The 13605-nt window shown below is 43.9% G+C and overlaps 1 protein-coding gene across 9 annotated transcripts in view; it reads left to right on the plus strand.

Annotated features, from left to right (window-relative positions):
- Positions 1 to 13605, plus strand: part of stag2b (stromal antigen 2b) — a 246641-nt gene that overhangs the window by 111681 nt on the left and 121355 nt on the right. For 8 of the 9 annotated variants that reach the window (XM_038774985.1, XM_038774990.1, XM_038774989.1 and 5 more), the window contains exons 3-5: positions 3875 to 3959; positions 9588 to 9749; positions 10985 to 11081. In XM_038774985.1, coding sequence (XP_038630913.1) covers positions 3875 to 3959; positions 9588 to 9749; positions 10985 to 11081 — 344 coding nt within the window. The remainder of the gene's footprint in view (positions 1 to 3874; positions 3960 to 9587; positions 9750 to 10984; positions 11082 to 13605) is intronic. The other variant, XM_038774992.1, reaches the window with a different exon arrangement.

Below are 13605 nucleotides of genomic sequence, written 5' to 3' on the forward strand. Positions count from 1 at the left end.
TTTCAGGAACTTGCCTCCAACCTCTCGCCAGGGACCGGGTTCGGGAACACCCTTCCCTGAACCCGTCAGGATGAATGACACATGCAGAAGGATTTGGATGACACTAAGGCGGCCCCTAATCGGGAACAATGCTGTTTTGAGTCCAAGAACCCGCACATGCACTTCCACCGCTCTTCGAAGTGAGCTCTAATGACCTGCACCACGAAGCTGAAATTCTCAGCCAAGACAATATCTTCGATGGTGATCATCATCCAGATGCACCTTGCACCATGCAGGTGAGAGCCTGCTCAGCAGCAACTGCACCACTACAAGCTGGCCCCACCCCAGGCTACTCTGACCACAATGAACAGAAGAGAATTTTAGCATTTTATCTCTGCTCTTTCTTGCAAAAAATAGCAGAACTTCCAGGGACATAGCGCAAGCCATGTAATGTAACCCTAGAAAAAGCAAGTATGGATACGCACGAAGATAAATGAAGGATTAATAAACAAGCCGAGCTCGAGCTCTCAAAACCCCAACGGCTCCTGCACTCATCACGTGACGTACCCTTCTCTCTCATTCTAATTTCTACAACTTTATTTCCCCTTGGAAACAACACAGCAAAAAAACTTAGTAATAATTGCTTATTGTCACAAGCAGGTTTCAATGAAGTTCCTGTGAAAAGCCCCTAGTCGCCACATTCTGGCATCTGTTCGGGGAGGCCGGTAGGGAATTGAATCCGCGCTGCTGGTCTGGTTCTGCATTACAAGCCAGCTGTTTAGCCCAATTATAGTGCTAAACCAGCCCCACGGCATTATCTAAAAAAGAAACGAAACTCGATTGTTACATTTTAACTTTAGCTTGGCAGTCGCAACCTGGCCTCCTTCTGCACTGTAAATTCTATGATTCTATGATTTCTTATTTACTTCACATCTTTAACTGTTCCCATGACTGATATGAGACCCAGAGAGACTTCACAAGTTGACTCAGTTGGATTCAAGAAATTTTTAACACAAGCCTATGTTTCATTTATCTTTTGGCCAACCTATTTTTTTCTTTTAATCAGTCTACTCTATCCCAGGACCCCATATCCACTTTTGCTTGAAATAGGACATGAGCATCTTGCAGCTCGTCCACTTCCTACTAAAAACCTATGTTTCCACTATTTTTTTGGGGGATGGGTTAGTCCTGAAATAACATTTGTCTCTGCGGTAGTAAAAGGCACTGTTAAAACTTATTTATCCGGTCCCGTTGCGCTGTACTTCAGTACTGTTTGATAAGTGGCCGTCCATACATTTTTTCCCCCAATTCAGGGGCAATTTAGCGTGTCCAATCCACCTAACCTGCACACCTTTGGGCTGTGGGGGTGAAACCCACACAGACATGGGGGACAATGTGCAAACTCCACCCCCCCCCCCAAGTCTTCCATTGTTCTTCGTACTCTGTTAATTTCCAATTAGTGTTAGCTGTTTCTGTGAGGTATCCGTCAACTGCAGCAACCAGCAGTACCTCAGCTAGGGGAGCTGCAATCCGCATGAACTTTGAGTTAAGTACAAGCTCAAGATAAACACAGCTCCGTTTTTATCACTTGTTTGAGCCATTCACCACTGTTTACTGCGCAGCGGGGTATTTGTTGTCATCCACCCCTATTTTTGCATTTGCCCAAGTCATTTACAGTATTTTTGGGCCATGTGGATGGAGTTAATCCCTTCACCGCCCCATTCTGAAGTGAACCCATTCCACCTCCTCGGCACTCGCCTTATCGGTAATTAATGCCATGGCTCGCAATTTTTCTGTATGCTCGCGGTTTCTCTAACTGGCCTCGGGGTGTTGACAGCTATCATTGGTTCTCTTGCATTTTCTTCACCTGGCGTACTCTCGGTTTGGATACGCTGTTTTAAATCGGCTGCTGGTCTATAACAGTACCCACTTGTGAGTGTAATTAAATGGAGCAGCACTGCTGCCTCACAGCTCCAGGGTCCCAGATTCAATTCCGGCCTCAGGTAACTGTCCATGTGGAGTTTGTACTTTCTCCCCATGTCTGCGTAGGTTTCCTCTAGGTGCTCGGGTTTCCTCCCACAATCCAAAGATGTGCATGTTAGGTGGATTGGCTCTGCTAAATTGCACCCTGTTGTTTGAAAGGTTAGGTTGGGTTACTGGGCGATGGGGTGAAGGTGTGGGCTTAAGTAGGGTGCTCTTTCCAATGGCTGGTGCACATGGGCCAAATGGCCTCCTGAACTGTAAAATCTATGATCTATGAGTAACATAATGCTCATCCAACCCTTGTTCTGCCCTCACAACTAGCCTGAGTGGATCACATCATTGTCGCCATTTGTTAGGGAACTTCACAGCTATTCAGCTACCAAATACTTGCTTCTCCTCGAATGACCAGATGACACACTGAGGAATACAAAGCTCGACCATGACCAGATGACACACTGAGGAATACAAAGCTCGGCCACAGCTCATTTGCATCTACACATCATTTTGAAGTAATCGATACTCAATTACAACTAAGTGAATCTGATCAGTTATCAGTTAATTATGGAGTCTGGAGGTCCATTGTTCCTTGTTTTTCTGTAGGTGACAGACATAAACAGGATGCAACTGTGAGTTCCTGACTAGTTATCTGCTAATTATGGAGTCTGGCGGTATATCCACTACCCCTTTGCCCATTGTTCCTTGTGTTCTGCAGTTGCAGCAGTTGTGTGCTGATTCTGTGGCTGCAATGATTTTAACCCCTTCAGCTTCTATGAAGTGCCTTGTGAAGTTTCATTATGTTAAAGGTACTATTTAAATACAAATTTTTATTATTGCAGTATTGTCCATGGGAATGATCCATGTTTACATCAGATCAAAGATGACTGCTATTTATTCTTCAACTTTCTTGCAATTACATCATCAGTTGATTAGTTGGATAGATTGACTGGTGTCTACACCCAGTAGATACAAGTAATGTAGAAAGTTGATCTGAAAAAAAGTTGAATTTACCTCCTATTTCGTTGTACAGTTCAGCTTTTCAAGTCAGCATGGCAAGTGAAGTAAACTTGTATTGTGCTCCACCTCTGTTAACAATGATGATGTCAGCAATTATGTTGTATTTTTTTCCCCTTCTTGCTGAAGCCCCTGATCTTGGCTTCTTTTCGAGTCAAACTATATTCCATGGTGTAGATAGACAAGCAGTTCAAGTGTTTTCATTCGTGTTTCTGTAAATCCGAATCATGGATGTGTAAGGCATTCATGCAGTTAAATAGCAAGTACTTGTATATCCATTTCACCACAATGAAATTTTATGCCTAAATCTGCAAATCTTCAGAAATGTATTTTTTTTACCATGAGTTCTATCTCCACCATTTGTGGAAAAGCAGGTTTTTCTAATTGCAACAAAAGTTCATGGGCATGATCTATGAAAAAACTTAATTTGAGTTCTACTTAACTTCCAATACTGTGGTTTTATTTGGAATGTTTGTATGCAAAAGGCAGTAGTCAACAGTGAGGAGTTTACAAGTTTTTTTTCCCTCTATTCTGGTGATATAACAACTTGTGTTGAAAATGTAAAATGCATAATAAATGTTTAGATAAATCTGTAGTGAAACTAAGATGCAGGAATGCCTTGTTTTAGACCTACCATTCAGTGGATATTTGCTTACAATAATGTATTGAGGAATATTTTATTCCTGCTATTTTATGTAATTAATATGCATGATAAAGATCAGTTGAACACATTTATCATGAATGACATGGCTGTACACAATCGCACATTACTTCTTGGTGATGTATGTTGCTGGATTTCCTCTTCGTAGCCATTTTATATTGACAAATGTTCGCTGGCAAATTAAATTCTTGTTCATCAGGACTGACTTAATACTAATACCCAGCTTAACTTCCTTACCAGGGAGACTGAAGCACATTTCTCCTCTGATACTGATTTTGAAGACTTTGATGGAAAAATTTATAATCCAACCAAGGTGAAAAGCACTGTAAGTTTACCAATCAATCAGTAGACTTGAATTTGCATGCAATAAAGACGAGACCTTTCATCATATCTGTACTTTTAATTTTTGCCTGTGTTCCCAACTCTGTCATAAAAAGTTGTGTATTATAGTATTGAAGATGCATATTTTCTTGATCCTACAATGTCCAACTCCATGAAGATGGAATGCCCAGTCACCTGCAACGATAGTTGAATTGGGGCGACCCGAGGTGAAGCCACACAGTGTTGATGGGGATAGGCACCATTGTCGTTGTCTAAGTAGTGGGCCTGGTCCCTGGGATGGTGGTTGCGTCTGACGGGGTGGTGTGCCTATTCGGGGCTGGCCGCATTTGGGGCTCTGTGCCCTGCGGCCGCTGGTCGGTACCCGTACTCCGGGTCTTCACCCGGGAGATCACCTGGCGGTGCTCCAGGCCCCTATGGCGGAAGCCACTGTCTCTGTGGAAGGAATCCCACTATTGGAGGGGTTGGATGGGGCATACATTTTGGCAGCCAAGGCTCAGCACTGTCATTCCCTGGAGCTCCTGGACGCTTTGCTTCAAGCTCTCCCGATCACATCAGTCAGAGTTTTTTCTGTCTACCGATATCATGGATTCCACTCTCAAATCGTTCTCGTCAGAACTCGTTGGGCACAGCACCAAATTCGCATGTCACCCAATTTTCCGAGGCAGACAAAAAAGTCGTTTGTAGATTCCAACCGGCCCTGGATGGTGTATGGAAATGGAAACGCCTGACGATCAAAGGTGGATTTGACCAAGAATCTGGCGCATCTGATTGGTGAAGATCTTTATGAGACCATCTGCAAGCCGTCAGCAAAACCATACTTTGCCGTTCGTCCCTGAGGATTCCGATTGTTCAAAAAAAGAATTGCATGCATTCCACATACTGCCCACAGTCATCGATAAGTTTCAAATGGCTTCCCAATGTTTGGCATTTTGGTGGATTCATGTGATTCCTCTTGAGGCCTAGATGAAGTGGCTCCGGTGCGTAGACCTCTGTTACCAGAAAAGTTCATATTCAGCAGAGGTCATGGGGATTCTGATATTCCTTGTACTGTGACATCCACGGGGGTTATAACTGTATCCCAAAACCCAGAAGGGTAACTTGGGAACACTGGTACTTAGTGGCTACAAATCCAATTTTGTAGGACTGAGATAAGATATGCAAACTAGGGAGGCATAATCTAGTCATGTTATGATCAATTAATAAAGAATATTTATTAACTTGAAAGAAAAACACATGTCGAGGACTACAATAACACACTAGAACAATACACTTAACTACACTGATGGCTACATAGTGACTCCTGAAGTTACCACTTTGTTCCCAACTGGCTACACAAACTTGAATTTCGGGGGGCCCCTTTTTCCAACCAAAATAGAAGAAAATCCAGCAGATAATTACCACGCACAGGTTATTTGTGGAAGAAGGGTCTTCAGTTTCAACAAAGATGTAATCTTCGGTTTGAGTTTTGCATTTTAACCAGACACTCTTTTCGCAGGAATTGTTTTCAGGGGAGACATTTTCAGGGGAGGTGTTTTGGCAGCTTGGTGTAGCTGTGATGGTACCTGCTGCTACTGTGTGCCTTTTTCCAGTTGTTGTGCTATGGATATATTGTTTCCCTTTGATGTCACCCTCCGTGTGGACATTACTTTTAGCACTTAAGTGCTAATTCCCTTAACTCTCCACTTTAAACTTGCCTCTCCTACACCCATTGATTTCTCTTAGTCAAACAGCAAACACATGATTTTATTTGGTATGCTAATTTGCATATCAAAATCCTTTCAAACAGCTGCGCTTGTCGATTCTCCTTTTTATTTTAGCCCTATTTCATTTTTAATCTTCGTTATCCCCAATTTTTAACATCGTCTGAAGATATGACATCATGGTAACATTTTGGGGCAGCTCAGTCAGATGAGGCTGCAGGACTTGTACAGTGATATTTGAGATTGTCCTTTGAATGACTGAGGGAGACAATCAAGAAAGTTCATGCAACAACAAGACTGGACCATTGAGCCCCCTCAAAGTGGTTCCCAAATTCAGTTTAAATCATGGCCTATCAGTACCGTAGCTCAATTTACTGGCCTTAAGTCCATGTATTTCTTGATGCCCTTCCAACTGGCTGATCTCAACCTTTAAAATTTTAATTGCATCCATGGCCTTTGGAGAACTGAGTTTCTGATTTCCCTGACATCCTGTATGAAAATCTACATGAAATGAAATGAAAATGAAAATCGCTTATTGTCACAAGTAGGCTTCAAATGAAGTTACAGTGAAAAGCCCCTAGCCGCCACATTGCTGCGCCTGTCTGGGGAGGCTGGTATTGGAATTGAACCATGCTGCTGGCCTGCCTTGGTCTGCTTTAAAAGCCAGCTATTTAGCCCTGTGCTAAACCAGCCCCTGTTTTCCCCTGTACATCCAGTTTTCACTTCAAAATGGCCTCGCTTTCAAAAATATGATTATGCCCACCAGAGAAAATAGTTAAACTACTGTGGCAAATCCCTTAATTAGATAAATTATATCAGCCATCAACCTTCTGAATGCAAGGGAGTACTAGTCAAGTTTATGGACTCTAACCTAATGATTTAGTGGAGACATTGCATTATACCTCATTCAAAGCCAACATATCTTTCCTGAGGTTTCCTATTGAACGAGTGGGATCTGATCAAAGCTCTTGTGCCATTGATGCATTATTTGCACTCTTTTGTTTTCTTTATTTAAATTTAAGAGTATCCAATTAATTTTTTTCAATTAAGGGGCAATTCGGCGTGACCAATTCACCTACCCTGCACATCTTTGGGTTGTGGGGGCGAAACCCATGCAAACAAGGGGAGAATGTGCAAACTCCACACGGACAGTGACCCAGAGCCCGGATCGAACCAGGGACCTCTGCAGCGTGCGGCAGCAGTGCTAACCACTGTGCCACCGTGCTGCTTATTTACACTCTTTTGACCCAAAGTTTTATTTCTTAATCCTCTTGAAATAAAGGCCAACATTCCATTAGCATTTTTGTTACTTTTTGCATCTGTGCACGTTTGATGATTTGAGTACATGGACGCAAGTACAATTCCATAGATCCTTGTCTCTCACCATTAAAAAGAAATATGTTTTCTCTTTCTCAGATCTAAAGCAGCCCAGATGCACTGCTCCACTGAGCTCTAATGTACCATAGTTTTGCCCACTGCTTTGATCTGTTTGTGTCCCGTTGTAAATTTGTGTCCTCATATACACAACTCACTTGCCCGACTTTGTGTCAATTACAACGTTGTATATTCACTGAATATGAAATTGCCGGATTTCATGGTCAGTAATAAAGCAAGGCAGCCTGTTTCGGAGCCCTGAATGACCGGCTGCAACTTCAGGATTTTTGGGGTAAACTTTGCATGTCTGATATCTTGGAAGCTATTGTCAATTGCAGAGGGCTAAAGATGAGAATGGCAGCAGTTTACTGTCAACTATCCCCACATAGTCTGGCCCAATGAATTATTTTTGAATATGCAAGCTCTCTTTGCTTTCGTCCAAATCTCTCCTCAATCAACTGTGTTGATTGAGCTTATTTCAAGCGTTTGCAGTGGATGATGGTGGTGGAGAGAGAAATTCCTCTCGAGCACTGCAGTCGGGATGAGAAAAATTAGGGTTGCTGATTGTCTTTGATACGGAGTAAACGCTGCTTGAGGTTTGTGTCTGATTAGAACATCTGAGTAGTGCATACTTGGACTCTAGCAATAAATGGATGGGTCAGGAGACACTGGCAGATGGTTTCTGTGTGAATCCTGATGTTGGTTAAAAGTAAATTACTATCTGAAACAAAAACAGAAAATGCTGCACAATCTCAACAGGGCTGCAGTATCTGCAGAGAGGGAACAGAGCTAACATTTTGAGTCTGGATGACTCGATGTCAAAGCTTGTTTTAAAAAAAAAAAAAATTCCAATTTAAGGGATATGGCCAATCACCTACTCTGTGGGTTGTGAGGTGAGACCCAAGCAGACACTTGGAGAATGTGCAAACTTCATACGGACAGTGACCTTGGGCCAGGACCGAACCCGGGTCTTCAGTGCTGTGAGGCAGTAGTGCCAACCACTGCGCCACTGTGCCCCCTGTTAAAGCTGATGTGGGTTGGTCGGAGGGACACTGCAGGCTAAGCAAATCACAGAAGTTAAGAAATTTAAAGAGAATCCCCTAAACAATAATCTAGCGACGAGGGGCTTTTCACAGTAACTTCATTGAAGCCTACTCGTGACAAAGATGGTTGTTATTATTATTATTATTGATAAACAAATGGAATGATATTCCTACCTTTTAACACTGCTAGTCAACAAAGGAGCCCTTTTATTGCTCAATGCCAGCCTGTACGACCCAAAGCAAAGGAAGCTGCCACCCATACCCATTGTTCACACGGTTTCTAATCAAAGAATGACAAATTAATTTCTTTTTAAAGAACGTATTTTATTACATCAAAGCAGGTTACAGCAAATAAACACCTCGGGAAACATACTTCCCAACAATCAACTATACAGTCTGTACAGATCCCGATTCTCCTCCCCCCCCCCCCCCCCCCCCCCAAACCACCCCGCTGCGACAAATAGTTCCTCAAACATGGTCACAAACACCCCCCACCTTTTCTGAAACACCCCCGCTGAGCCCCTTAACTCCCTAGTTTATCTTCTCTAACCGCAGGAAGTCGTACAGGTCACCCAACCATACTGCTAGCCATGCTGGCGATGCTGACTGCCACTCCAGCAAAATGTGTCGCCGTGCAATCAGAGGCGAAGGCCAAGACATCGGCCTTCCTCCTCTCCATGAGCTCCGACTTCTCTGAAACCCCAAATATCGCCACCAAAGGGTCCGGGTCCACTCCCTCCTCCTTTATCCTGGCGAAGACCGCGAACACTCTATCCTGAATCTTCCCAATTTTTCGCAACCCCACAACATGTGAATATGATTCGCTGGCCCCCGCCCACACCTCTCACACTCATCTGCTACCCCCTGCAAGAACCCACTCATTCTTGCCCAAGTCATATGCACCCTGTGCACCACCTTAAACTGTATCAGGCTCATCCTTCAACAAGAGGATGTCCCGTTTACCCTTCGCAGTGCCTCACTCCATACTCCCCAATTGATCTCTATTCCCACCTCCACTTCCAATTTCTTCTTGAACTTCACTACCCGCTCACCTCCCTGCTCCCCCAGCCACTTGTATATATCCTCAATTTGTCCCTCCCCTTTCACACCTGGAAGCAGCGGTTGCTACAGCAGGGTGTATCCCGGCAACCTAGGGAACCCCCTCTAGATCTTTTGTGCGAAGTCCCTAACCTGCAGATACTGAACTCACTACCCCTCGGCAGCTCTACCCTCTCTCTTAGCTCCTCCAGACTGGTGAACCCTTCCTCCAAATACAAATACCTCACCTTGACCAGCCCCACAGAATGATCAATTAATGATGCTGCAGTTGCACCAGATAGGGAGATGCCAGAAGGAGTATGTTTGTTTGTTTTGGAGGAGTCAACAACTTTTTAAATATATGGTAACGCAAAAGCATCGTGCTAATGATAGTAATTTTTCTATCTTGTGATATCATAAAATATCTTGTGTGAATATCTTAATTTTAATTTTTAGTCAAGTAAGAAAGCGAACATTTCTGGAGAGAAAGGAAAAAGTGGAAATGGTGCAAAATCAGCAACAGGCATGAACCGGATGAATGGACATCACCAACAGAATGGGGAAGTGGAAAACATGATGTTATTTGAAGTTGTGAAATTGGGCAAAAGTGCAATGCAGGTAAAGTTTATTGGATGGAATGATTGAGAAATTAATTTATTTTCCAGGATAGGAAAGTGACTATTTATGAAATCTATGGAATTATGAAACATCTTGCAGAGTGTCTAACATTACTGCTGTTCTCACAAAGCATCGTCAAGGAAATGAGCAACACAACCCGACAAAGAGGCAGCTGTAGCATGTGTCAGTATCACTTGCCACTTTATGTACAAATGAGAAACAGATGCTGCAATTCCTGAGTTTTAATTAGCTATTTTCAGTTCGATTTAGTGCTGACAAACTGGTGAAGCAAAAGCTCGTTATCTAAGTGATGGTGGAGGCAGTATCCTTTCATTAATTATAATACTTACTGCCTTTTGACCCATTTTGTGGCATTAGTTGATTAAGGAACGTTCTGGCCAGGGCTTGTTTGAATGCTGAAATAAAACTTGCCCGCTTTCGGCCTTCTTTTTTGACTCATTTTTTTCTCTTCGCCCCACACTACAGTCTCTCTTCTCTTCCCTCTCAAAATTTTTCACTTTAAAAAAAAACAAAAAACATTTTATTAAGGCATTCATCGTTTTATAACAGTAAACAAAAAATACAAATGTAAACACAGCTCAGTGTGTAACGCATGCCTCCATCTCCCACTGTTCCCACCTCCTCTAGACACCAAATAGCCTAAACCCCCCCCCTTATTGAATCTGCTGACAGTTTAGTTTTCTCTGAAGAAGTTGATAAACGGCTACCATCTCCGAATAAACCCGAACGTTGATCCTCTCAGGGCGAACTTAATTTTCTCAAATCTAAGAAACCCAGCTAAATCCCTTATTTCGGTGGCTTCGAGTCCCTCCACGCTTGCAATATCTGTCTCCGGGCTACCAGGGAGGTAACCTCTCTTGCACCCTGGACTCCTGGATCCTCCAGCACTCCAAAAATTGCCACCTCTCAACTCGCCGCCACCCTCGATTTTAGCACCGCGGGAATGACATTCGCAAATCCCTGCCAATATCCCCTCAGCTTCGGGCATGCCCAAAACATGTGGCACCTCACACACCTGTCGTCCACCCCAAAAACCTTGCTCATCCGAGCCATCGTCATGTGTGCCCGGTGAACCACCTTGAATTGTATCAGGCTGAGCCTGGCACATGACGAGGACATGTTGACTCTGCAAAATTTTTCAATTTTTAACAATGCTATGACTTAAGACTATAATATTTTTGAAATGCTGATTAATACCATTTTTGCTTTCATAGTCTGTTGTAGATGACTGGATTGAATCCTACAAGCATGACCGGGATACAGCACTTCTGGATCTCATAAACTTTTTCATTCAGTGTTCGGGCTGCAAAGGTTGGTTGTGGTCATTTTAAAAATCCGTTTATGTTTGAATTTGGTCATCATGATGGAGTATGACTATCAGTCGTTAGTATTTTCAATGATCTTGATCGTGATCGTGTTTCCCCTGAGTACATTTCAGTTTGTTCTCAGCATTTTGGATGAAGTGTTGAACAAACATTTAATTTCATGAGACGTTATGGTTAAATTGTTATAAATCAAATTATGTTTATTTGCTTCATTGATGTTTCAACCAGCCTGGCACACCCTCCTTGTTTTCAGTAAATTGGTGAATATTTGCAGAAATTTGGTTGTTATCACCCTCTTGTGGATTTGTTTTTTCTATCTAAAAGAGGGGTCTTAATCGCTAAAAGCAAGTGTAGTTTAGTTGATGAGTGGAGAAGCAGTGTTATTTTATCTTCATTGCTTAAACAAAAGCAAATCAGCACATTTTATATTACTTAACCTCCTGCACTTTGCAAGGATTCAAATTCTTGTGCAGAATTTTCAAGTCTTTATTGTAACTTTGATATCCTGGGAAGAACAAAGGAATTGGAAGCAGAAATAGCTAATTAAACCCCTCAATCCTCCTCTGCCATTCAATCAGATTATGGCTGAGCTCTTCCTGGTCTCAAATCCCTACCTGTTCCCCATATTCCTTTAACCCATTTTTAAAAATCAGAAATATATCTCTATCCCCTTGAAACCATTTAATGACTCCGACCCCTTCACACTATGGGGCAGCAGGTCCCACAAATTCACCATTCCAAAGAAGTAGGGCGGAATTCTCTGCTCCCCACGCGGCGTGGGAGAATCGTGGGAGGGCCTCCCGACATTTTTTACGTCCCCCCCGGCGCCCCCGCGATTCCCCCCCCCTCCCCTCCCCCCCGGAAAAATCGGCGCTCGCCATTTTTCAAGACGAATGGCGATTCTCTGAGCCCGATGGGCCGAGCGGCCGGCCCTTCACACTCGTTTCACCACGGCAGCAACCACACCTGGTAGCTGCATTCGTGAAACGGGCGCCGGATGCCCGTTTGGGGCATCCAGGGGCCCGATTGGGACGGGAGCACTGCGACTGTGCTCCGGAGGGGACAGGCCCGCGATCGGTGCCCACCGATCGTCGGGCCTGCGTCCAAAACGGACGCACTCTTTCCCCTCCGTCGCCCGGCAAGATCAAGCCGCCACGTCTTGCCGGGCGGCGGTGGAGAAAGATGGCACCGCGCATGCGTGGGTTTGCGTCGTCTGCGCGCTGATGTTATCTGCGCATGCGCGGATGACATCCGCGAAGCGCCGTTCAGGCGTCATTTCCGGCGGCTGAGGTTGCGGCCAGGAACGACGGAGGCCCGCTCCTAGCCCCCCGGGTGGGGGTGAATTAGATGCGGGGAGCGGACCCCGAGGCAGTCGTGAACCTCGGCCGAGTTCACGACGGCCTCCACGATTTTGGCCACCAGCGGAGAATTCCGCCCGTATTTCCTCCTCATCTCAGTTCTAAATCTGCAGCTTTTCAACCTATATCTGTGTTCTTGATTGCCCCCATGGGGAAGATTTGGTCTACGCTTCCTTTATCAAACCTTTTTTGTATTTTATATTCCTCGATCAGATTCCCTCTCATCCTTCTAAACGCTGAGTATAAGTCCAAACTGTTTAATATCTCCTCATACATGAACCCTTTCACCCCTGGAATCAATCTGGTTAACCTCCTCTGAACTGCCTCCAAAGCTGACTTTGGTGTACCTGCACACCAACCTTTTGCGATTCATGAACAAAGACCCAGAACCCTCTGTCCAGGCACATTTTTAATCTGCTTTCCAGTTAGATAATTTTCCTTTCTAATTTTTTGCCCAAAATGGATAACCTCACACTTACCCCCGTTAAACGCCCACCTGCCAAATTATGGCGCAATCTCCGAGCCTATCTATATCCGTCTGTAAAATCTTTATCTCCTCTCCACTGCCTCCATTTCCACCTATTTTACTAACATCTGCAAATTTTGTTACACACTGTCCCTGCTTGCAGATCGTTTATATAAATTAGGACTGACCCCTGTGGCATGCTGCTAGTTACAGGTCGCCAGAGAAGGAGGGAGATTGTTTAAGATGGTTCAGAACCTCAAGTTGATCGTTACAGGAAAGCTTTGCTGTTTTTGCCACAATTCAGCATGTCCGTGTTCTCAAGTGTGTATTTGCTGATGTAAATTAGTTGCCCCCAGGCAGCAGAAATGATTTCTTCCTGCCAAAATCATAAAGCACAGCTGTTAACATTGTCAGACTGAAGCAAAGTATTAATATTCCAGGTCAGCCCATTCTCTGACACTGGAAGGTGCAGCCAGAGTCTGTAAATTCTCTGCCAAGTGACGGCACTTTGAAGAGGCAAACAGTTTTTTGGTAAATAGTGACACTAGTCCATTGAAAGGAAAAAACTTGTGGTGTTGCTTTCCTTCCCCATCCAAAGAAACAAAATAAGATACAATTGGTTGCTAGAAGAGTTATAGAGTCATACATGTTTACAGCATGGAAATAGACCCTTTGGCCCAGCTTGT

Source organism: Scyliorhinus canicula, chromosome 17, assembly GCF_902713615.1.
Source record: "Scyliorhinus canicula chromosome 17, sScyCan1.1, whole genome shotgun sequence".
NCBI lineage: Eukaryota > Metazoa > Chordata > Chondrichthyes > Carcharhiniformes > Scyliorhinidae > Scyliorhinus > Scyliorhinus canicula.